The following is a 24,949-nucleotide window of genomic DNA, read 5'->3' as shown; positions in this document are numbered from 1 at the left end:
TCTACTGGCGGACGAATAAACCAAGTGAAAGCCAAAAGAAAAGGCAGTAAAAGGAGTATACGTTCGATTAACACCAGAAAAGATAACAGGATGTCAGCAACAGAGGAGGAACTGGAGAAGCTGAAGCAGAAGCGTTCAGCAGCCCAGACTACGTTCACCAAAAGAGCCAACCATCTCACTTCCAGAGTTGATGCACTGGGAGAAAGTGAAATGAGAAGTGAGTGGAGGAACTTTAAAGCAGAGCACTCCAGAGTCAGAGATGCTGGGTTTGATTATGCCTCGGCCCTGAGAGAAGTGGACAGCGAAGAAGCTGAAAGGATGGCGGATAACATCGACAAGAAAACAGCGGAATGCGACTGTAAGTACGATGGAACCGAACAGATCGTCCTGAGGAGCTTCTGGACCAGGTTCGCCGAGGAGGAAATTGCTACTCTCGCTAAAGAGGCGGAGTTAGCCATGGACCAGGCCGAGGCTACCAACCAACAGCAGATGACCAGGAGACAGTGCGAGCTATTGAGTAGAAACCTGGAACGGGAGGTCTACGAACTCGAAAAAGGATTGAATGAGTGGATAGACTTGATTCCTAGAACCAAGGTAACAGAGTCCAGAGACCGTATTAGGAAGCTGAAAAAACGGCGTGAAAAACTACGGGACGAGTGGACATGGCAAAGCAGGTCTCAGGACTGGAACCAGTCCGATGACGAGGAGGAGCAGATGGGGTCAAATGGTGCGATAGATCAGGACAAAGGGCGCAAAGAATCCGGAGAGCAAGTAGCTGCTGTCGGTGCTCAACCTGAACCTGATCAGAACTATCGTGTGGACTCTCATCCCCCTGCCCAGCCTGGCTTGCCCAGTGTACCCCCCAAACTCAGCTATGGTGTACTTCCTAATGCAGCGAGCACACCACGTGGTGCCTTTGACACACTGCAACGTGAACCCGGCTCATATCCCAGTCTGCACCACTTCAAGCCCCAGATTAGCCTAGAACGAGCACGCCTGCCCATGTTTGCTGGTAATACAAGAGATTACTACCGCTGGAAAGCCGACTGGGAGGACTTGGAACAGCTTGGAAACCCCCACGGGTTGGAAAATGTGAGAAAACTCCATCTTCTAGGCAGCCTAGATGACAAAGTCAAAAGGGATCTTGTGTTGTCCAGCTGTGGATCCACCAACGACGTGTTCAGGCTCCTGGACAACAAGTACGGGAACAAGCAAAGAATAGTGTTGCTGATTTCGAAAGAAGTGCAAGGACTTCCCCCTGTCAAGGGAAACCACCCTAGAAAGACAATTGAACTGATTCAGGCCGTGGAAAGAGCTCTGTTTGACCTCCAAGTCCTAGGTGAGGAGGATGCTGTAAAGAACCGAGTGGTGGCGCATTCGATTGAGAGTAAACTACCTGAGTCCCTCAAAGAAAAGTGGCTAACACAGAAGAATGACCCTGGAAGTGGTTTCTCACCACGTAACCACTTTGATTGTCTGCTGCAGTTCTTAAAAAAGCAGGAAGACATTCTTGAGGAGTTGGACCAGCTACAGCCCAGCCCAGCTGATAATCCTGAGAGGTCAAATGAGAAAAGAAAGGAAAAGAAAGCTTTCACCAGAGCCACCTTGGGAAACTCTCAGAAAGGCTCTCAACCTGGCTCGTGCATTGCGTGTGGAGATACCGGGCATGCAGGCAGGCTGTTTGCTTGCACAGTCTTCAAGAAGCTCAACCTGACGAGCAAGAAAGCTCGGCTAAAGAAAGTAGGAGCATGTGTCAAGTGCTTACTCCTCCATGAAGGGGACAGCAGCTGCACCCAAAGGTATCTATGCTCTAAGGATGACTGCCAAAAAGAGGGTTCCTCAGACCACAACTACTTGCTCTGCCCGAAGCCTCAGATCAAGAAGAGGGAGAGAAAGAACGAAGAGCTAAGCTATGCAAAGGTGGAAAGGCGGGGTTATGGAATGACCGACAAGCAAGAAGAGCTCCTTGCCAAACTACCTCCAGAGCTGAAAGCAGAGTTCAAAGAAGCTTTCTCAAACAAGATCTCGACTACAGTGTGCGCTAACGCTGGCCGTGAGCCGAAGGAGCACCCAGTCATAATGATGCTACTCGAGGTAACGTCAAACTCGGGCCATCTAGTTGGTACATTGATTGACCTCGCTTCGGATACCAATTACATCTCCAATGAAGCTGCAGAGCGTCTCAAACTCAATGGCGAGAACATCAAGCTGATCGTTCAAGGAGTTGGAGAGATGGAGAAGACGTTTGCTACCAAAAGATATACTCTGAGGCTACGAGTAAAAACGCCCAAAGGTACAGTGGTGGAGCACAAACTCCTGTGTTACGGTTTGGAAAGCATCGCAAAGGTGAACCAAGCAGTCACGCCGCAGCAGCAGCAGAAATTCTTTCCAGACATAGCACTTCAGGACCTGGTTCGCCCTGAAAAGATCGACCTATTGATTAGTCACAGGGAAGGTCGCCTGGTCCCACAACCAATCAAGATGGTGGGAGACCTCGTCCTCTGGGATGGTCCCCTGGGGAAAACCGTTGGTGGAACTCATCCTGACCTCTTTGAAGTCATAGACCTGGAGGTACACAGGTCTGGAACCCACTTTGCACGGTCGATGAGAACGTCCTCAAAGGTGTACAGAGAGATTCTTGTGGATCCGGCAGAGCCTGGTGAAGCCCAGGTGGAAGGACAAGAAACAATCCTCCGAAGTACTGCTTCTACCAACAAAGAGGTCCTGGAATGGTTCAAGTGGGACAGTGTTGGTGCGGCATGTGACCCTCAATGTGGCAGCTGTAGGTGTGGTAGGTGTCCCCCTGGTGGCAAGGAAATGACCCTAGGAGAGGAACGAGAAATGGAAAAGATAAAGGAGTGCCTCACATATGTGCAAGCTGACAAGCACAGTGAATTCCCACACTGGGACGCAGCTTACCCTTGGAGAGGAGACCCTGCAACACTGCCAGACAACAGACGTGCAGTGGAAGCGACCTTTCGGAACACAGAGAAACGCCTCGAGAAAGAGCCGGAGTGGAAGGCTGCATACAGAGAGCAAATCCATGAGATGATCTCAAGAGGAGCTGCCGTTAAATTCACGGAAGAGGAAATCGACAGCTGGAAAGGACCGAAGTGGTACATCAGTCACCTAGTTGCCCCAAATCCTCACTCGTCCACTACCCCTGTGAGAATCGTGTGGAATAGCAGCCAAGAATGCATGGGAGTAAGTTTGAATGACCTATTGCACAAGGGTCCAGATGTTCTAAATCAGATAAGAGGAGTGCTTCTGAGATTCCGATCTGGGTTGTATGCTGCCCTAGGTGACGTGAGGAAAATGTATAATTCTGTCTGGCTAAAAGACAGAGAAGTCCATCTCCATCGGTTCCTCTGGAGGGACAACCCTGAGAGTGAAATTGAAGTCTTTGCTGTTGTCAGGGTTAACATCGGCGATAAACCAGCTGGTTCCATCGCTCAGGTCGCCATGAGAGAAACAGCCAACCTGCCCCAGTTTGCGGCCATGGCCGAAGAACGTCGGGTCTTGGTCGAAGACAGCTACGTGGACGACATTCTGACATCCCACGATGACCTCAGCTCACTGGAGAAGATCACCAAAGGAGTGGAAGAGATCTTGAAGGCAGGAGGCTTCTCTCTTAAGCCATGGGTCTTGTCAGGTCAAAGTGGGAGGTCTGGAGACGCAGCTGACGCAAGTATCGGTCAGACAACTGCATCTGTTCCCAAAACCCTGGTGTTACCCAACCAGATGCAAGACGAAGAAAGTAAAGCACTGGGAGTCGGCTACGAACCAGAGACTGACAAACTACGTGTGATGACATCAATAAACTTCTCCAAGAAGAGAGGGAAGATGAGGACGGGACTCAACTTGCACGAAGACGAAGTCAGAAGCAACACTCCAAACCCATTGACCCGTCGGATACTGCTAAGCCAAATCGCTGGATTCTACGACCCCATCGGTCTTGCCTCACCCGCAAAACAGAAGGGAGTGATGCTTGTAAGAGCATCCTACCAAGAAGCAAATGTGGGCAGTCCAACTAAAGACACCTGGGATGACTCACTCTCTGCAAAACTCCGGGAGGCTTCGGTTCAGCTCTTCGAGGAATATGTGAGACTTGGCCAGATCCGGTTTGAAAGAAGCCTCACGCCGCCAGAAGCCTTAGGCTGTCCAGTGGGAGTCACGTTCTCGGATGGGAGTGAGGCTTCCTACGGCGCCGTCCTCTATCTCCGTTGGAAGACACAGGGCGGGGTAGTTGTGAGGTTGGTTGAGTCGAAGGCCAAACTCACACCTCTCGACCAGAAAGGAGACGTAATTAAGGCCGAGGTATGTGGCGCTGTCTTTGCGGTCCGTCTGAAAAAGTACTTTGAAAAGCATTGCCGCATCAAGGTTGCACACTGGGTCCATTTCGTGGATAGCCAAACAATCTTGGGAGCAATCCATAAAGACAGTTATGGCTACCAAACCTTTTTCGCCAACCGCATTGGCGAGATTCAGAAGGCTGGACCTGTGGAAGACTGGAGGTGGGTTGAGGGCAACATCAACATCGCAGACATCATCACCAGGGGCGCAACTCCTGAGGAGCTTGGTGAAGGATCAGAGTGGCAACAAGGCCCAGAGTTCCTGAGATTGCCTGAAGATGAGTGGCCTATGAAGACAGCCAGCGAGTTAGTAGCTGACACTGCTGATGATGTCAAAAGACTGCAGAGAAAGGCGTTCTCAGCTGTAGTCACCAGGTCGCAGGCGAAAAACGTCTCAAGCTCCAGCATGAATGATGTTAGTGCAAAGGGTGGCTTTGTGCCAGAACCGACTCAGAAAGACCAGGGTCCAACCCTAGCAGCAGTGAAGAGGCCAAAAAGGAAGCCCTGGAGCGTAGCATTAGTGTGCCTTGTCGGGCCCAATCGGTTCAGCAGCTTGAAAAAACTGTGTGGAACGGTTGCCTGGTTCCGCAGAGCTGCAGAATCCTGGCTGAACACTAAGTCCCAGATTCCAAGTCCACCAAAGTGGGAGGCGAGGGGCCTTGAGTTGTCCATGGAGGAAAGAACATCCGCTTTCCAAGACCTAGCTATCGCAGCACAAGACGGTGTAATCTTCCAGGACTCAACGCTGAACCGCCTGGTGGTGTTCGAAGACGTCAACACAGGACTCCTACTCTGTGGAGGTCGGGTTCAATCTTGGACTGAAGACGGAACAGCTGTGCCGCTAATCCCTTTTCAGTCGTGGTTGGGGACCTTGCTTGCTAGAGAAGCCCACGAGGCAAACCATGAAGGCGTTGCTGCAACATTGCTGCGCACCAGAAAAAAGGCATGGGTGGTGCAAGGTCGGAGGACAGTCAAGAAGGTGATCAACGCGTGCATTACTTGCAAGAAGCAAAGATCCCGGCTGTGCCAGCAGGTGATGAGCGACCTTCCTCGGGAGCGTACCAGTAGGGCGAACCCTTTTGAGTATACTACACTGGACCTCTTCGGACCCTTTGAGGTGAGGGACGCTGTTAAGAAAAGGGTCAAGAAAAAGGTCTGGGGAATTGTGTATTGTTGCATGGCTTCCAGAGCTGTCCATGCTGACCTCGTCGATGACCAGTCATCTGAGAGTTTTGTTCAGGCCTACTCCCGTTTTACGTCTCTGAGGGGGCATCCCAAAAAGTTATGGTCCGATAATGGCACAAACTTCCTGGGTGCCAGACCTGCCCTGAGAGAGCTACACGGGCACCTGGCCTGTTTGCGAAGGACATCAGTTGAAGAGATGTCTGCCAAAAATGGCACAGAGTGGCAGTGGCACTTCCATCCTGCGGACTCGCCACACAGGAACGGAGCAGCAGAGGCGGCTGTTAAACTAATCAAAAGAGCGCTTAACAGCCTCGGCGGAACCACCGGCTGCTACACTTGGGGAGAGTTCCAGACCCTTCTCTTTGCAGCGGCCAATTTAACCAACGAGCGACCCATCGACGCCAGAGCACAGGAGCAAGAGGACACAGTGGAGTACTTGACTCCCAACTCCCTTATCCTAGGACGCACTGGACAGGGAGGAGACATGCACGGGATCAACTTGGAGACTCACTCTTGGCGCAGGCTGAGGGCTGTCCAGGCTGGGATCGACAAGTTCTGGACGAAGTGGAGCGAGCTTGCAGGACCAAACTTGTTCATCCGGCACAAGTGGCACCGAACAGAGAGAAGTCTCAGGGTCGGAGACGTAGTCTGGATTGCGGATCGGAACGCTATGAGAGGACAGTTTCGGCTTGGCAGGGTTGTTACAACGAACCCAGATGAGAACGGAGTGGTCCGGGACGTGGACGTAAAAACCTGCGTGGGCCTTCCTGCCCCTTTCGTATCCAGGGCCCGGAGAAAGGACTCTGGTTTGCCCTCAACCATCGTCATTCGCAGGGATGTGCGGAGGTTGGTGGTTTTTGATTCCTGCTGAGGACCAACAGGAGGTAATATAAGTCCTCACCATGGGTACCCAAGGACTCTGTGACTTGTTAGTTAGTGGGTAGCCCTGGGAGGCAACTGGGTGGTTCAAGGGCAAACCTACACTCAGTAGGAGGAGAGGTGGTGGGGCCTACCTCCTTAGCTATCTTCGTGTTTGGTCTTTAAGTTTGAATGCCAAATAAGGATAAGTATATGTGACTATTGTGTTTATTGTGGCCTCCTTGAATTCGTCAATCAGTCGGCCAAGTGGGAGGTGTTAAGACTTTGGGTCACTTAGTGAGGGGAATGGGTCAGGGTGTTTGTGTTGCACTACACAGCATGTTGTGATGTTGTGCGCATGTGCGGCTCCTGCAGGTAAGCGTCTCGCTGTGTTACTTATGCGCATGCGCGACCACTGCAGGTTTACACTTTCACCTGAACCATCGTCAGGAGCACACAGCCTGTTGGTAAGTTAAAGTGCTGTCTAATAATGTCCAGATATGTGTGTACCGTAGCGTTGCCACGCGGTGTTAGTGTGGGTTGCTGCATCGATGGGCACCGGGTTGTTTTCTGTACTCTTTAACCTGTAGCGTCCGGCTAACGGCGTTAGCCGGACTGAGCACTTGTTTGTCACACCGGTAACTGGCAGTGATGACAGCAGATGTCTTGGTACAGTCCACTGCGGTGCCGAGTTATGTTTGGTGATCGGTTCTTTTGTGTTTGATACTTTTGTGACAACTCGTGTGGTTTTGTGAGCACTGTTTACATGCAACCGATCGTAGCGGCAGAGAGCTGCTCTGCGCATGCTCAGTGGTAACTAAGCACACTGGGTAATGTAGTCCACTGTTGTTCATGTCAGCTGCTACACTGTTGGTTCTAAAGGCTTCTTTGGGTTGTGTGTTTGTGAGAGTAACATACTGTAACACTTCACTTTATGCATTTATTGTTTTCAGGTTTTTGACCTGTGGTCAAAGTAGTTTAAAATAAACAATTAAGGACAAAACACGAGTCGAAAACATTGTGTGATTCCTGGCATGCCTGTTCGGAGGGCAGAAGAGTAGATATCCGAACAGTGTGCATGATAAACCTTAAGGGTAAAAAGACATCCAGACTACATACACAACTGAAATGTTGTGGCCATGGCAGCCTGCCAACTTGATGACTTGCCACAAAAAGGATGCTGCTGTAATTCAAGGCATCAGGGTCAAAACCAACTCAAACTATGACTGATGCAAGTCCCAGTCTGAACCTGAGCCACAACTGTGGTTTTTGAGGAGGTACAACAAACTTGCCCATGAGGTTGGCTCTAAAAGGCCAAGAGAACCCAAATGCCCTAGTAAAATGCCCTTTTACAACAGACTTAGGTCCTGTGTGCAATGACACAGTTTTTTGCACCAGCAGTGCCAACAGCATCAGAGTTTTGTTGATGACAGTGATGTCTCGCCCCTTCTTGATTTTGATTGGTCACCGACAACAGAGAGACATTGACAGCGTTAAGGCTGTTTATCACTTTGGACACTGATAACTGGAACAGAATTTGTTTGGTCTAGAAAATCAGCGCTGCCTTCAAAAAAAGTAGGGTCAACAGATGTAGGCCCTTAAACACGTTAGCATTCTGCTACTGTATATATATATTAATGGTTTTGACCCCTGTATCTAACTTTTTATTCAGAACAACTGTAAGGGGATTATATTTTCTGTTATTTATCTTATCTGTTCTGTAGATATTGAGGCCAAGAGTTATGCCTAATAAGGAATAACTCGTCTAGTTACTTGAGTGAAAATTGGTTAGAGCCAGCATTTTTAATATGGCAACCGTGTCCTCATAACACTCTTCAAAAACCAACAGGTTATGTCACTGAGACTGCATCAATGTTTAATGCAGCTTATGGTCAGAACAAATCTTCTTGCCAAAATTCATCCTGACAAGCTTCATGTGGTTAAACAGAATTTACCTTGTGTTGTCAGCACTTGATGTAGAATCAAACACACACTGCAGTGGAACGCCTTTTTTCTGTTCTGTGTCTGATAAAGACACCACAGCTGCTTCACATCCCAACCTTGTTATGTGTTACATCTTAATAGGAGCATTTAAAATGTACCACAGCAAAAACAGTCATGATATAGAGTATGTAAACTGTCCTGTCTCATTAATTTCAATTAATTTCACATACAGCAGCTTCAGGGACATTTTTATAGCAAAGTGTAATGATCCTCTCTAGAGGCTTTTTATCATCTAAACACCAATAACTAAATCTGAAATATCTCATTAATCCGTCTATCCCTTATAATAATTTAATTTAGCAAAAAGTAACAACTACACAGCGGCGGTGAGCATTTAATCACTGCAGATCAGGTACCTTTCTCAGCTCAGTTTTTGGCACCTCGGGTAGTTTTGCAGATACCTGAGCCTCAGGAAATGTGCCATTTTAAGGCAGACAACCTGTCAACATGAGTGGCAAGCGCTGGCGTGGAAACCTGGTGGACTGGTGTCAAAGAAGGAGGGAGTGATAATAAATTGCCTGCCTGAAGGCCAAAATATGAGCAGTGAATCTTGAGAGTATTAAAAAAAAAGCTTTTTTACTTGACTTAATCAGACAGAAACAGCAAGATACGATTTATTTTAGAAGGAAGAGATAAAGGATTACAGCTCTGGATTACAGCGTTCATACTGCTCGATGTAATTTCTTTGACACAACAGGAGATAAATTCCTTGATAAGATGCTTTGGAATGAAAACCTGCTGTCCTGTAGAGCGAGACTGCAGAAAATAAGCAGATTTGTAGAAAAGCAAAATTTCCTTGCAGTTGAGGACTCCTAATTCCAATTAAATCTACAATTTCAAGCAGACGTGCAGATCAGAAATTCATTCACTTGGACCACTTATTGGAGGCAACAGGAGATTGTCGTTTCAACACACAGTCAGCGTTAATGTGCTCTGCAGGTCCTGTAGTGCTGGGAAATTACATGGGTCCAAAATTGCTGTACTTAACCCTTATCTCCACCCACTGTCAGGGGAAATAAGACTTAAAGTGTCAGATTGTCAAAGTGGTTTAACTGCTGCATGTACTAAAGTGCTAATGATCACTGGCGGTGGTCCAAACACTGTCTCATGTTCTGCTGTAGGATTTCACTCTGTCTAATTTACATCCCTCAGCATGTGCCACAGCCGTAAATACTTGAGGAGGAGGAGGAGGTGAGCTTGTGTGATGCATTCAGATATATTCTGATTAAAATTCAGAGCAGTGGGCGGGGTCACGAGGCTGAACTGAAGAGGGGTTTTAATGAGGAAAGTTTCAAAACAATCAAACCTGATGCCAGACTTTCAGAACATTGCAGGTCTTGTTTGTGTAGCATCATGCCTTTTTTTCCATTATGAAATTATTCACATATAACAGAGATAAACATTTCAACGATAATTAGGACGTGGACTGTGTTTGTTGGAGCCCCGATAGGCTCCTCCACACACACACATACATGAGCAATAGACCTCATTGCTGCTTACTCAGAGGTATGTGGGCGTGTAGGGTGCGCGTGTTGGTGACATCTCATTCAAATTCAGACAAGAAAGAAATTAAAGACTCACTGCAGCGTCGTCCTCCCTGCTGTCGCTGGTGTCCTCACTTTTATGGTGTCCAGCTGAGGAGCGAGCATCCCTCTTGCGGCTGGTGTCCGTCCCCTCCGTCTGTCTCTCTCCATCTGGGGCCAAGGTGAAAACATGGACGACAGGTCAGACAGCGAGCCAGGCACCATTACCATCACTACAGTGTCTGTCATCATCCTCATCTCCATTTTAATCATCATCATTAATGGCATCATTGTCTCGCAGATCGCTATCATTATCATCATTATCGTGGACGGCATAATTAGAGTTATGAATATCATCATGGTCAACAATGATCTCAAGCTATTACTCGTATTTCTCCCTGTTGAGCCTCAACTGTAATGGAGCCCAAATAAAAGTTTCCAGACCAAAAAAAAAGGTAAAAAACAAAAGTAAAAAAGGAAGAACAGTGGATGTGGTTGAGGGTTAACAAAAGGAGGAAAAAAAGAGGAAGAGCTGGGGAAATGGAGAGACATAAAAAATAGCTTTTCTGGCTGCAAAGTGGAGCTGTTAGGATGCTGTCATGCCACAGATGGATTATGGGAGTTTTGCTGCACAATGATATCAGTAGCCTTGGCCTGGAGAGAGAGCAACCGGAATTTAAATCCACTCATTACGTCGTGGTTGTGTGTGTGCCACAGTGTGTGCTTTTGTGTGCCTGCCATAGAGCATATGGTCAAAATTGCCACCTCTCTCTGTTGCCAGCAAAATGCACGCACATACATACACACTCGCTCTCAAAATCAGTCATGGAGGATCAAAGCAGAGCACAATTCAATACAGAGCAGTAACAGGTATTCTACACTTTATGATACTCCAGTTATTTGGAGTTACAAGGAGCGAACAGAGATTCACAAGGTTTCTTATAAGAGTTTCTACCTCTACGAGGAGTACATATAAAAAGGGAATCCATACTCTATTCACTCCAATCTCTTTTTATTTGTGTTGCACAGCATTCATTCTATTTCCCCTTCGCCAATGCACAACATTGCCGTGGCTCAGATGGGCTGCCATAAAAAGTGGCGCCTGTGCCATTGACTCTTCCATAAAAAGCAAGAGGAGGGGGACTTTGTGGTGTCCCAAATGCATTACAGTGAAAGTGGTTCATTACTGTCTGCTGAGCAGGGGTGGCTGTAGAGTCCACATGTACACACACGCGCACACACACGCACGTGCGAACACACACTTGGGGATGGATTGTGATTAAAAGACAGAATGGGGAGAACGGGCGGCTATAAAGCATAATGAGAGCTAATGGTTTTCCAATATGTCCCCTTTACAATGAGTGTGAGTGGGCTGAATTAGACGGGGCAGTGAAGGAGGTACTTTGTGTGTGTGTGAGAGGGAGAGAGAGAGAGGGCTGCAGGGAGATTGATGTGGTCAAGGACAAGAGGAAAGACTTGGGAAAAGAGAGATGAGGAGACAGCAGGAAAGTGAAGAAAGACAGTTGAAAACCCCAGGACGAATATAAAATGATCAAAGAATGAAAGTTTTTCTGTCGTACACATTGTTCTGCATCTCATGAAAGTCTCTAGCAAACATGATCTATGTCTATAATTTGTTTTCTCCCATTTGTTTGAATATCCTCTCGACTGACTCCCACCGTTCCCTTTACAGTTCCACTGATTCCAAACAACTGCAATAAAAATCTGCTTTGATATAAAAAAAAAAAAAACCCACTATCTTTTTGCTGAATAAATAAAACAGAAGAGAACATTACCTTGTTCACAATGCATGGCTCTAAGCTCTTCTCATTTTTCTATTTGGTTGTGTAAAGGGTTTTATTGTGTTGTATGTTGTTCTGAGGTTGTCCGCTCAGAGGAAGAGTGCACTGCAAAGGTCAGACCAACCCAAATAAAAGCAAAGGGTACAAAAAAACTACAATAAAAACATCTGATGGGAGTTGGCGAAGCTTTCAGCGAGAGCTTTTTCATTGTCCAGCAAGGCCACGTGAGCTGCCGGGATCGTGCTGTGAAAACCGCAGTCGAGCTCGACATGGAGCGTCTAAGTACAGCCTGCAGGGGTCTATCAGAGCTCAGCCAGATCAAAGAGCAAACACCAAAGAGTAGAAGTGCTCGACTTCGTCTCACTTCAAGCCTGACTTTCCTGCCATTGTTCAGCCAAAAATAGCAGGACACATCAACCTCACAATTTCTGATCTTACTGTGGGACCTCCATTGTAAAATTTATAAATGTAAATTTATGATCCTGTAAAGAAGTTTCTTTTCTTCACCGATCCTTCTCAAAACACCATGGATATGATACTTTGATTGGCATAAAACAATTTCCCCCAATGGATATGAATAGCAAATTAATTTCCTTGTGTTTGCGCTTCATCCATTGTCTCTTATTGCTGTTTATTTTTGTGATATGTCTGAGTAAACACAGTGTGAGTCACTGCATGAGTCAACCAGCAGCCCATCTCCTATTAACCGTTTATCTGTGTCTGTAATGAGCCAGCAATGCACCGGGGAGTGAGGTGAGCCCACCCTGTGCCTCTCCTCATTTATGTAAGTGTTCACCTGAAATATGAATGAGTAAGCAGCACACAGGATCCTTATATCACACCTACCTGGGAAATGATATGAGTGACAGCTTCATTGGAAATCAACTCACACTAATACTTCCTCTGGAAATACCATATACTGGAGATAACTAAGGACTTTTTTTTTGTGGTCAGAAAGGCTTTGACATTACATCTGCCTCATCAGATGATAGAACATGATAACACTTTGTATGTAAAGGAATATTGAAGAGGGATATGTCATCAAACTGACAACAGAATGTATCTGTCCTCTCTTTAAAACTCTGATTAATAAGGATAAAATTAAAACCATAAAGAGCGTGACAGAAACAAAATATAATTATAACTATGGAAATATCAGCCAGACAACAGAGAGGACTCAAGAAACTTTAGGAGGCAAACTTTCACAAAAAGTGTACTGTCATATTATATTTTATATTCTTCAAGACCCTCAAGCTTTGTCTTTTGAAGTCAGAAGGGAATAATCTTGACTGAACCCCTTTCCTAAGAAAATAAGAGCTTTGAAGAACTGAAAGTACAAAATGTGTCCCTGTACTCTACGCAGGGCCTTACAGAAGCTAACTTATCATCATGGAAATAACTTTATGCTCTAATCTATATCATTTTAGTTAGAATTAAATCATTAGTGCTGCTTTTACAGTCTCTTTATATGGATAAATGTTTGAAAAAAGGACATTCGCTGCTGAAACATTCTTGTAATAAATTCTGCAACAGTCCCAGAAGAAGAAGATAATGAGAACGGCAAAGCAGTGTGTGTGTGTGTGTGTGTGTGTGTGTGTGTGTGTGTGTGTGTGTGTGTGTGTGTGTGTGTGGACCAATAATCAAACTGTCTTCCAGTGTTCCTTTACTCTCTGAAAAGATAAATGTGTGTGTGTGTGTGTGTGTGTGTGTGTGTGTGTGTGTGTGTGTGTGTGTGTGTGTGTGTGTGTGTGTGTGTGTGTGTGTGTGTGTGTGTGTGTGTGTGTGTGGACCAATAATCAAACTGTCTTCCAGTGTTCCTTTACTCTCTGAAAAGATAAATGTGTGTGTGTGTGTGTGTGTGTGTGTGTGTGTGTGTGTGTGTGTGTGTGTGTGTGTGTGTGTGTGTGTGTGTGTGTGTGTGTGTGTGTGTGTGTGTGTGTGTGTGTGTGTGTGTGTAAAGCATGCATGTGTATCGAAAAAAACATATGCATAGCTTATCAGATAGAAAATTGTGACTTTGCAATGAGAAAGTCAAACATATATATGCGCCCTGCTGGAGGGGAAGAGAGGTTTAATGAACAAATGAAATGTTGGTTCGGTGATGAATCAGCCGACTCATCAGCATACATTCCTGTCATTTAATGGCACCCATACAAAGGGGAACAAGACAACAGGATATATTGAGGGATTGGCTTTACACTCTCACACACTCAATGCAGTGTGCAGCGAGTCAGGAGTCAGTCCTGCTCCCTGGACTGTGGCAGGACTTCCTCTAGCCTCAGCATGCACTCTAATGAAGTAATGAAGAGCAGAATGGCAGGTTAATGGAAGCCAATCGACTACGAGCTCCGCCACCAGCAGGAGACCGGGCAGCATACTAATCATTTAGGGAGCCTCCTCTCTTATGTTCTGCCTAATCAGTTCATGTCCCCAGGACCTAAAACTGCAGCAGTATGCATTCACTGTGCAGATAAGATGGTAAAACTTCTTCAACCTCCAGAGGACACAGGCAGGGACAGTTTTCGGGAGTGTTTAGTAGATTAAGTCTCTGACAGAGGATATTAACAATAAAGTTTTATCCAAGGTTGATGTGTAATCTGTAGTTAGAGACAAGGATTGTGGCACTTTCTCTTCTTTTGAGAAATGAGTTTACCTTGCCTGGGCTGCCCTTTTAAAACTAATGATATTCTAAACTCTATAGCTTCCAGCCAACTGCGGCTGTCACAACTCTCTTCTGCGCTCTCTGTTAGCCAATTTATGTATGCAAGTGCATTTCGGTGTGTGCATACATGCTCAGAATATATGCATATGTGCGTGCGTGCTGCATCTTAGTGTCTCGTTTTATCTTTGAACAAGACCAACAACAACCACAGCGTTTCAGTGCAAGGCGCTGCTCCGCTGTATGTTAAGTGATAGACAGCATGGTGATACAGCAGAATGCTAATCACTGAATCAAAGCAGCGAGTGCAGCAGGAGCTGCAAGAACAACAACCAAGGGCAGCGAGAAAAGAAAAGAGGAGAAAAATTTAATCATATAGAAGAGAAGGAGGTGGTTAAGTATGTCAGAGGAGTTTAGTCTCAATATACCTGACAGCATTAACAAATTAGATAAAAATAAAACCCCTCTGGTTCTGCTCTGTGCAATAGGCCCTCTGGTAAAGGGGGAATAAAAGCATAGAAAAACACACAGCAGCTCACAGTGGTTACTCAACAACATCAACGCTCATCAACAGAGTTAATTTCCTACTTTTATCTGCACCACACTTCCTTCATGGTCTCCACACATGTTCTCTAATGGAGGCTAATAATAAAAACTGAAGTTAATGCCTGGAGTGTAAACTTAATGGTTCCAGATGCATTAACATGTCATTGATTTGTTTGACATTCAAAGTGCACACTTCCATGGCCACATGTACCCATTACTCTCATTATCAATTCTGTTATTTGAAGTTATGTCATAAATAAAGAATGGTGAAAGAATTTCCACAGAGCCCAAAGTGATAATCGCTACTTCTGGAAAATTGCCCTTAACTTAAATCATTCCTTTTCAAGGCCAGGAACAACTCTTCTAAAATGTGATACATTTTAGAAGAGTTGTTGTCCAGGTGTCTATATGTCGGCCCTGTGATAGGCTGGCAACCTGCCAACTGTTGCCCAACGACAGCTGGGATAGGCTCCAGCCCCTGACTGGGAATGGATGGATGGATGGATGGATGGATGGATGGATGGATGGATGGATGGATGGATGGATAGATGGATGGATGGATGGATGGATGGATAGATGGATGGATGGATGGATGGATGGATGGATGGATGGATGGATGGATGGATGGATGGATGGACGGACGGATGTTCCAATACCTGTTTTGAAATGCCAACTTAAATTGCTGTATTAAACCAGAGAGCTTTTTAGTCAATGCATCTATCTCTTTGTGTGTCAGTATTAATCAATGTCTGCTTTTAATCTAGCTGCCTAACTAGTATCTTTCAATATATACACTTTTTTTTTTTTTTTTTTTGTGGTTTCAATTTGACTGTGATTTAATGTTGTCCTTAAAGATGCTATTCTGGGTCCCATATGTTGTATAAACTAGTGAAGCCATCTGAAGTCAATGTCTGGTCTATAAATTATTATAGATTATAAATCTGGTTCCTGGCTCATGGTAGCTATATGACATTATGTTACTTGGATGCAACAACACTTAGTAGACTCTGGTTTATAAATGAAGCTCAACAACATCTGGTATCATGGGACCTAATTTGTGCAGAAAAGACACCCACACAGTAACCACTCGCCTCTGTCTTTGACATCAGGCAGGCCTGACGGATGACTTCATTCTGTTTATGTCTCATTCTCTCTCTCTGCTGTCAACACCGCTCAGCAAGACTCTAGATTTTGTCAGACTAGGTGAAGTATATGTACATTCTTATTACAAATCTTTGATGATTATGTGAATTCTGCAGCTTTACATTTTCTTCACTTAACTGATGAAAGGGTGACCTGGTAAGCTCTATTGCTGTTGTTGCTTCAGTTTTGTTGCACTGAGTTATGACACTGAACTGAGATTTTGCAGACTTGTTACCCTCCTGTTAGCCATTTGCCCCCGACCTTCCTCACTTTCTCTGCCTTCTTAAGTGCGGCCCAATGCACATTTTCTGTCTTTACAACACTAGAATCCCTGGAGGCAAGTCGTGTTAGAGAGGCAGGAACAACAACAACCTCTGGCCCAGCAGAAACCATACTTCACTCAAAGATGCTTAGCTTATCTGCCATGTGTGTTTTAATGTGTGGTTTCACAGCAAATTAACCTCTCCACCTTGTCCACAGAGAAACATATCGATGCGCTGTTTAGAGTGGCAGGCTGCTTGCATTAGCAAGCAAGTTTACCCTGAAGAGGCAAACGTACACACACACATTCATTCTTAAGTAGAATAGTAGATATTTGCTTGAAACATAACCCTGGAAAAAGTAGGAGTACTAGCTTAACTATTACATTGAGGTATAAGTGTAAAAATTGCTTACAGATAATAGCAATAGAAGTAAAAAAAAAAACCTTCTAGATGTTTTCTACAAGCTGTTTCTGTGCAATGCTATCAATCATTTTGGAGACAATAAAACTAAACTTTTCTTAATTCAAACTAAATTTAAAGAAATGCTGCAACCAATAAACATTAGTTTTGCCCAAATCTTTCATTAGGTTGGAAGGAGTCTTGATTTGCTCCAACTTTATCAACAATTTGGGATTTATTCTTTATTCATCTTGCTTAAGGTGTCCCGGGCGATCATGCATCAACCCATCAGCTATCGTCTGAGAATGACATACACCTCAGGAAGAAATGGGCAACTTTTGGTGGAGGATGTAACCAGCAGATAGCAAAGAAGGACTTCTGCCAAAGATGTCCTGAAAAGTGAAGTGAACTGGAACAGAAGCCAGGCAATCAACCACTGAGTAATATCGGACATTAGGTTCTTAAAATTAAGTCAAACTGAGATGAAAATATGTATTAGTGACTTGTACATCATGGACCCGATTGGCTGATCACTGCACAGCAGGTGGAAGGACACTTCTGTGTTCTGAGAATAGCACAAAAACCAATTGAGATTTTGGACAGCAAAGTGCTGAGAGAAGTGCTTTAGTAGGGGATTGCTAAAATTTGCTGAAATTACCAGGTAGAGTTGACCCTGTCTGCACCAGTTGATAGCTCAGCTCCCGGTTCAATGACCGCTTTCTCAACAAAGAGGCCGAGCTGACCGGCATACCCTGTGACTGATACACTTACTATTGACAAGTACCTCATACAACCCCACTTTAACAAAACCAAACCACCCCTTAACACAGCTGTGTAATAAGCACTGATGAATAACCCAGGAGCTGTCTCTCCAGTGTTACTGGACCATCCACTGAGGTTGATCAGTCCTGATGTTAGGATGCCAATGAGAATGAAAATGAGTCAATAATTCCTTTCAGTGCTTCAAGCTACCAAGTCTGTTTTAAAATACAAAGAGTGGAAAGCAGACTACTGATATTTCTGTTGAAACTTAGGTGTAGGAGGAATAAATACTCTGGCTGACTTCAGATACCTAAACTTTACTAAATGCTCCCGTGAGGAACTTTTTGTATATTTAAACTTTGGCTGTCCATAGAAAAAGTTGTATTTTTCTGATTTTTTTTTTTGTGCATTAAACTGCTCTCTTTATAGTCAAATGAATAACGTATTGAGAATCTTTGTTGGAGGGAGGGGAAAGGCTGTTGAGGCAGGATGCAGTTAATCACTTTATTTTGATAGCTACCCTTAAGCAGTGGTTTCAGACATTAAAATAATTATGTAGAAATAGTCTATTATGATGCAGATGCTCTTGTTTGCTTTTGTTGGTAATAAAGAGGCTTTTGATTTTAATTACAGTTGATTTCATAAACAGATAAAATATCCTCAAAGGAGCTTTAAGTACAGTGACTCAGTATTTTGGGCTGAAAATTGGGAGAAACTATAATAATGAATTCAGACAGAGGAATAACGGTCTGAAGAGATGAGGAATGGATGAGTGCTCAACAACAGGGTCACCTGTTTAAATTATTGACATAGTGAGTACACCGCAACTTCCATTCATTGACGTAGGCTGTGCTCCCAGTGAGCTTGAACCAACATGAAGGTTGGAGAACTACAACTACACCCCTTCTCCTTCTGCTTGTGGAGCGAGATTAAAGTTTCATAAGATGATGAAACGGGCTGACGCTTTTAGGAACACAAAAGTGAGTGAAAGACAGAGAGATTAAGTGAGGAGGGGGAACAGAACGTGAGAGTGGAGATTAAATTAGAAGTCAAGATGAGGAGACTGGAACACCCACAGAGGCTGGGGGAGGGAGATAAACGGGATGCAAAGACGTGAGAGAGAAGCTAATAAAACAACCATTTCCCTCCTGCTCACATGTTCACCCTTCAATCACTCATTGCTCAGCCAGCCATTGACTGATTGATTTAGCCTCTCGCTCATTCCCTTGCATGCTGTATCCACATCTCTATGAGAGGCAGTTTCAATATACTCTTCAAATTTACAAGTACAGAGCTTATAAAAAGTTTTATAAGGCTCATAGCACTTTTCCCCTGCAGTCAGGCGTGGTGTGATAAGACATGGTTGACCCAAGGCAATGGAGGATGCAAAGCTGATGAGCCAGTATAGATCCTTAATGATACTTCTTGCTATAACAGCCAACTATTTGTGCACACTCATATGCAGGGTGGCATGGCAGGGGGCAGCATAAGTTTAGCAGGCTTCACTGAGGCTCTGCTGGCCAAATGGAGCTAGCTAATTATAGCAAATAAACTGCACTGATCTGTGCCATTAGCCAGTCAGTAATGAGGCAGAGTAGTGGGCTGCTGTGCCACTGATGAATAGGCCTGGCTATGAGTACTGCACTCGCTGAGCCTTTAGTTGAGCTCTAACAACACAGCCTTGTGAGGAGCGAGAAAGTGCATTAAGACAAGAGGCATAACAAGGCTTCAGAGATGAGATAAACAGACAAAGAGACTTGACAGAGAGGCAGAGGGAGGGATGGAGGGAACTTGATGGAAGAAGAGAAAGAAAGAGCATGTATTAGAGACTTTGAATGCTTTCAGCCCCCAGGGTGTGCAGAGCTATGAGAGAAAGACATTGCAGAGATGCTTAATGTGCTGTAATATGGGTCAGGGGCAAAGGGGTCCTACTCTCTCTTTCATTTCTTCTACCCTCTCCTCTTAGCTCCTGTAATGTTTTGCACTCCACTAACAGCTCACTAAAGCTGCCACTTAGGAAATTTCCAATAACAAAAAACAAAAACAAAAAGAAAAAACGACTTAGATAGAAGCAAATATAAAATCACAGCCCTGGAGGCCAAGCTCACTGAAAAGATTAATAGAACACCTGAAAGAAAGTGCAATGACCTTATTGCAGTCAAAGTATTAGACTACAAACACACACATGTAACAGAAGCACACACGCATAGAGATACACTGATGACTAGAGGGAAATGTTTGGAGCATGATAATCTATAACAGATTTGCATATCAGAGTAGGTGGGTTAGGTAATCTATGGCTGGGATCAGTGTGTGAGGTCTGCTGAAAGGAACAGCACACACATACAAGAATACTGCAGAACAGAGTAAACACATGTAAAAGGACATTTTTGCCTTATAATGTCTGTTTACATTTTTACTTTGGCTGACCTGAATCAGAGGTAAACTCTATTAAAGTGTACTGCCACACTTAACTCTTGAATCAGCCAACATGAGTCTCACATTCAACCTGTACTCAAGCTAATCAGGGTTTTCTATACATTTTTGACCAGACAGGAAATCATTTCTAGACTTCATTAATGTCTCACAGATGGATGATAAGTTTGACAAGCCCTGAAGAGTTTTTTGGGAGGACACAAATTTTGACATGAAGCTTCTTTTTGCAGTATTTTTATTGGTTGTGTTCAGTTTTCTATATTTTGTGGCATTTTGTGTCTTTATTGACAGGACTGCTGAGGGAAGACATGTACTTGGAAAGAGAGCGAGAGAGTGAGTGGGATATGACATGTAGCAAAAGTTCGTGGCTGGTAGTCGATCCAGCGACCGCTGCCATAAAGTCATGTTTTTTTATTAAACAACAGGGCCAAACCAGCGCCTACAGTTTTGTTCATTCTACAGTAAACCTTTGTACTGAAGAGGAGGTGACCTTTGTGAATAGTTCACCCCTTTTGGCTGATGAACTCTGAAGAAGAAATCTTAACTTGTAAGCAAGCTGAGCTCCGAAAGGCTTGCTGCCCCTCCTCAAGTCTTTTGGCTGTTGCAGAGTGTTTGATAAAGTCATTCTTTGTGTGAGTCTGCTATATTCAGGGGTTTCGCAGGCACTAATTATTAAGCCTGTCTGTCTTGTAAATGAGAAGTACAGTGGACACTGAAGGGTGATTTTGAGACCTGGTCTGTGAAATTTAGAACAAGCCATGCTGCTGGACCCGCTTTGCTCTTTGCCCTCGGCTAAAACTCTAAAATCAACAAGACACAAGCTAACTCAGGGTCCTCTGGACTAATAATTTCACTCGTAAGTCCTAACTTTAGTGTTCAAATGTGAATCATTAAGTTATCATTGGATCGTGATTCTTGATTAAATGGCTAAGACAGTAAGGTAGTGCTCTCAACTTCTAACTTTTTCATAAAAATGATGTGCTGCTGAGAGGTTTTCTTTCACATCTAACTCAGTGTTGTCCGGTAAACATGCCCAAAAGCCAAAGGCAAGTCAGTCTAAATATCATGGTGTGTATGTAGTAAAAAAACAAACAAACAAGACAGAGATAGAGCTCATTAAATGTTCAGTGTTAAGTCTTAAGCACTTCTACTGGCTGTTCTCCAGTGCTTGAAAGTCCAGCTCGCGTAGGACGGATCTTTTCAGCTTCTACTTAGCAGGACACTTAGGTCATACTGGACAAACAGTAAAAAAAAAAGGCCAATATATTTCTATCAATCTCCTGCCTAGTTGGTATTTTGGCCAAAGGCTTTGGAGCAAAACAGTCTGATCCCTCTGCGACCTGCCAGCCCACTCGCCTAGCTCACCTCTAAATGGCTGTCTGCCTCTGCCCATCTCCTCCTGCTGCTTAGTGCTCAAGGCCTCTGTGAACTCTGCCGGCTGTCTAGAGGACCATAATGTGTGCTTTGGCTTTACTATGGGTTGCCATGGAGACGATAGAGCCAAAAGAGAAGTATTTCCGTCCGGTTCAATGACACGAGGTGATTTTAAAATCTAGGTGTGCTCATTTAACTCCTGCATGTGGATTACAATGAGTGCTTGAGATTTGAACTTCATGAGTCTGAACATTGTATGAGCATCCATGAACACGCTCACACAAAGGTCAAATGAGACCAGATTTCTTAGTCTTGAGGGTGTTGAATACCCACAATCCCCAGAGTTACCACTGACACCCAGAGGCAGCTGCTCCAATCACAGCAGTGGAGATATGTAGGCTTTTCCATGCCCCTGCAGAATCGCAACTGTCACAGTTGATGTGTCACCATGGGGAGGAATGAGAGTGAGCATGCAGGGGTTGCATGCTTCCTGAGACCCCCTCGCTCATTAGCATATACTTGTAAACAAAGAAACAAGAGGAAGCGAGAGGGGCCTTGGTGCTGGGCTATCTCACTGTCGTGCCGTTAGAAAAGAGTCAGAGCCAAACAGAGCATCTAAATGAGGTGAGAGAGCTAGAGGAGACCTCTTGGTGATAATTCATCCATCTTCTGCACCGCTGACAGCCGAGCTGCTGAGCAGGGAGACAATGAGAGAGAGGAGGCAACACCCAGCCTGCATCCAAAAAAACATGCACGAGACAAACTTGAGAGTCAAGTCCCAGGCTTCTAGTCTATGCGAACCAAAAATGCATAGACAAAAATTGAAAAGCGACGGAGCAAAGAAACTTTTCTTGTGGGAGTAGCAAGACAAGGAGCTACAGAGGTGTAAGAGGAGGAAAGAGAGAGGAGGAGAAAAATGGAAGGTTTAGCTTTGTCTGGCTAAGAGATGAAGACAAATCGTATTTCAGAAGCCTTGGAACACTTGAGATGACACTGACCCCCAAATAACCTCACTCTATTTATCAGCTCTCTCAGTTTCTGTTTTGTAGTCTCCCTCACACACACACTCTCACTTTACTTTCCTCTTTTATCACCTCTCTTTCTTTCTCTCTATACCTCTCTCTCTCTTGCATTTTTGGTTTCTGTACACTTTTTATCTTATATTACTTCTCTCTCTTTCTCTTCTCTTCGTAAGAGCCATCTGATGCTTCTGCAGCGTTGAATACCTGAATACTGTTCCTGTTTAGAAACCTGATGCAGCCATTATCCTGTAGCACGTTTCTGATTATCATCGTCCTGAGGAGTCATTAATTCTCTGATAAAATCGTCCCTGTGCTGAGAGAAAGAGAGATAGAAGGAGGGTGGTAAAAGGGAGCAGAAAACTGTAGTGATGTTAAGGGGATATGATATAAGGGTATAGAGATGAAAGAAGACCAGGAAAAGGAAAGAAGGACAGAGGAAGAGAGGACAAGAGAGCAGAGGGGAAACTCGAAAGAAAACGAAGAGGCAATGTGCCTCTTACAAGAGGGAGGCAGAGGAAAGGGATGTGAAGGAGGAGGAGGAGGAGGAGGACAGCAACAATAATAGCCTTGTCTTATCGCTGTACAGTGATAAATTCCCCTCTCGTCAGGGAGTCGGAGCCCCAGCTGGCCTGATGACAAACCACCTCCACCCTGAACTGCAGCCCTGGCTATTTATGATCAGGAAACTTATATGAGGCGACCAGGGAGCCACCTGGGCCTTGTCTGGGGCCCACATCATCTTTCCCCAAAATCTGGAGACAATTTCAATTGGGGCCAGTCGGTCATGTCCCATCTTCCCCATGCCTATCCCACACTGACAGATGCTTCAGCACATCCTCTGCCGGTTACGGATATGGAGAATATTTTCCTGGTGCAAAATGTGCAATATAAATTATCTACAGAACAATACATATTTGAATGAGAAAATTCTCTACTATGCAATATACATTTTTTACAATGCAATATGAATTATTTACTCTCTAATACACATTTTTATCGTGTGACTTACAACATCCAAGATCCAATAAACACTGTGCAAGATGCTTTCTCTACTATCCAGTCATATCAAATGTGTAACATACTTTTTTCACCCTCATCTACTGCGGGATTTAAATTTATGTGCAATATACCTTATTTACCAAGAAATATACACTTTTAACTGTGCAACTTATATTATCAAACATGCAATATACATTATAACTATATCATATATTTTCTACCACACAGTACATATTTTATGGTGCAATCAACAAAGTCTGCTGTGCAATATCCAGTATTTACATCTGTCATGCAATATAAATATGTACTGTACAGTATTCATTATCAACTGTGCAATATACTGTTTTTTTTTTTTCGTCCAGGTCGTTATTGTAAATGAGAATTGTTTCTCAATTGACCTACCTGGTTAAATAAATGTTAATAATAATAATAATAATAATAATAATAATAATAATAATAATAATAATAATAATAATAATAATAATAATACATTTTGACATGGATGCCTTGATGTTTTGCACTTGTGTTGACTCACTTCTCTGTTTTGTTGTACTTTGACTAGTTATAAGAAAAGCTCTCTCTACTATTAGATTTTTTTGATGCTTCATTTTTTTATTTATCTTATTCTTACACCTGTGATTGCAATAATTCCGCTTAAACTGATTCCTGGGATTTGAAGAATTAATTCAATTACAAGATTGTTTACCACACAGATGTTTCATCACAGCCCCTGAGTAAAAATGTATCATGCACAGAAACCTCATAACACAAGAATCTACTTATTGGTACTAAAAAGAGAACTGCAGAGTCAGCGTTCCTCTAATGAACAGTCCAATTACTGCAATACTGGGGCCTCGCACTTACTGATTCTTTGAGGAACAAGATGCAGATTTAGTGGTGCTGCTTTTGTGCAGAGACTGAAGCAAAAATGTGTTACTATTCAGCTAAGTAGAACAAAACAGAACTACATAAAGCCAGGCAAACAAATGCATGAAATTGTAATGCAACACAAGGCTCGCCATCACTTATCAAGCAACAGAAATCCCCAGTCTGCTGACCCCGAATCAGCCGTGAAGGACAGAGAGCTCCAATAAAGAGAATAGAGGACTCTACCAAGCAATTAATTCATGCAGGCTGCTGCAATTGCTTGCATTTTGTTTCTTGTGTCTGTTTACCCGTTTACATATTCCTGCCTGCTGTAAATTATTCATGGGTGTTCCTTTTTAGTATCCTCCAGCGACAGCAGAGGCCCGGTCATGCTGCAAATATAAAGGCAACTACAGAAGCCAGTGATCGACATTTCTGACAAAGGTTTGAAAATGACAAGGGAGATGAGAGAGAGAGAAAGATGGCGAGCTCAGGGATGAGACATATTAACCGCCAAAGAAGGAGAGGGGAGGATGCTGAGCAGCTCAGGAAACAGCACTTTTTGTTTGTGTGTCATCCACTGACAACAACTCTCTGATCGTTTATCACAAACCGGCTTTGAAGTAATCGACTTCACACTGATTGGCTTCATGGGAAATCTTTCATCAAAGTCCAGCTGGTCAGATGAACATTACACGCACGAGTTATGAAACCTGCACACAGCATTATGGCAGAGACGTGTCTGTATCCAAGAT

The 24,949-nt window shown here is 44.2% G+C and overlaps 1 protein-coding gene across 1 annotated transcript in view; it reads right to left on the bottom strand.

Annotated features, from left to right (window-relative positions):
- The window catches only part of b4galnt4a (beta-1,4-N-acetyl-galactosaminyl transferase 4a), a 209,213-nt gene that overhangs the window by 141,101 nt on the left and 43,163 nt on the right, over positions 1–24,949 (bottom strand). Inside the window, 1 exon segment of the mRNA XM_034685728.1 lies at positions 9,981–10,093. Coding sequence (XP_034541619.1) covers positions 9,981–10,093 — 113 coding nt within the window.

Source organism: Notolabrus celidotus, chromosome 6 (genome assembly GCF_009762535.1).
Source record: "Notolabrus celidotus isolate fNotCel1 chromosome 6, fNotCel1.pri, whole genome shotgun sequence".
In the NCBI taxonomy this organism is placed as follows: Eukaryota; Metazoa; Chordata; class Actinopteri; order Labriformes; family Labridae; genus Notolabrus; species Notolabrus celidotus.
Note: the sequence above shows the minus strand (reverse complement) of the source record. Positions and strands in the feature narration are given on the sequence as shown.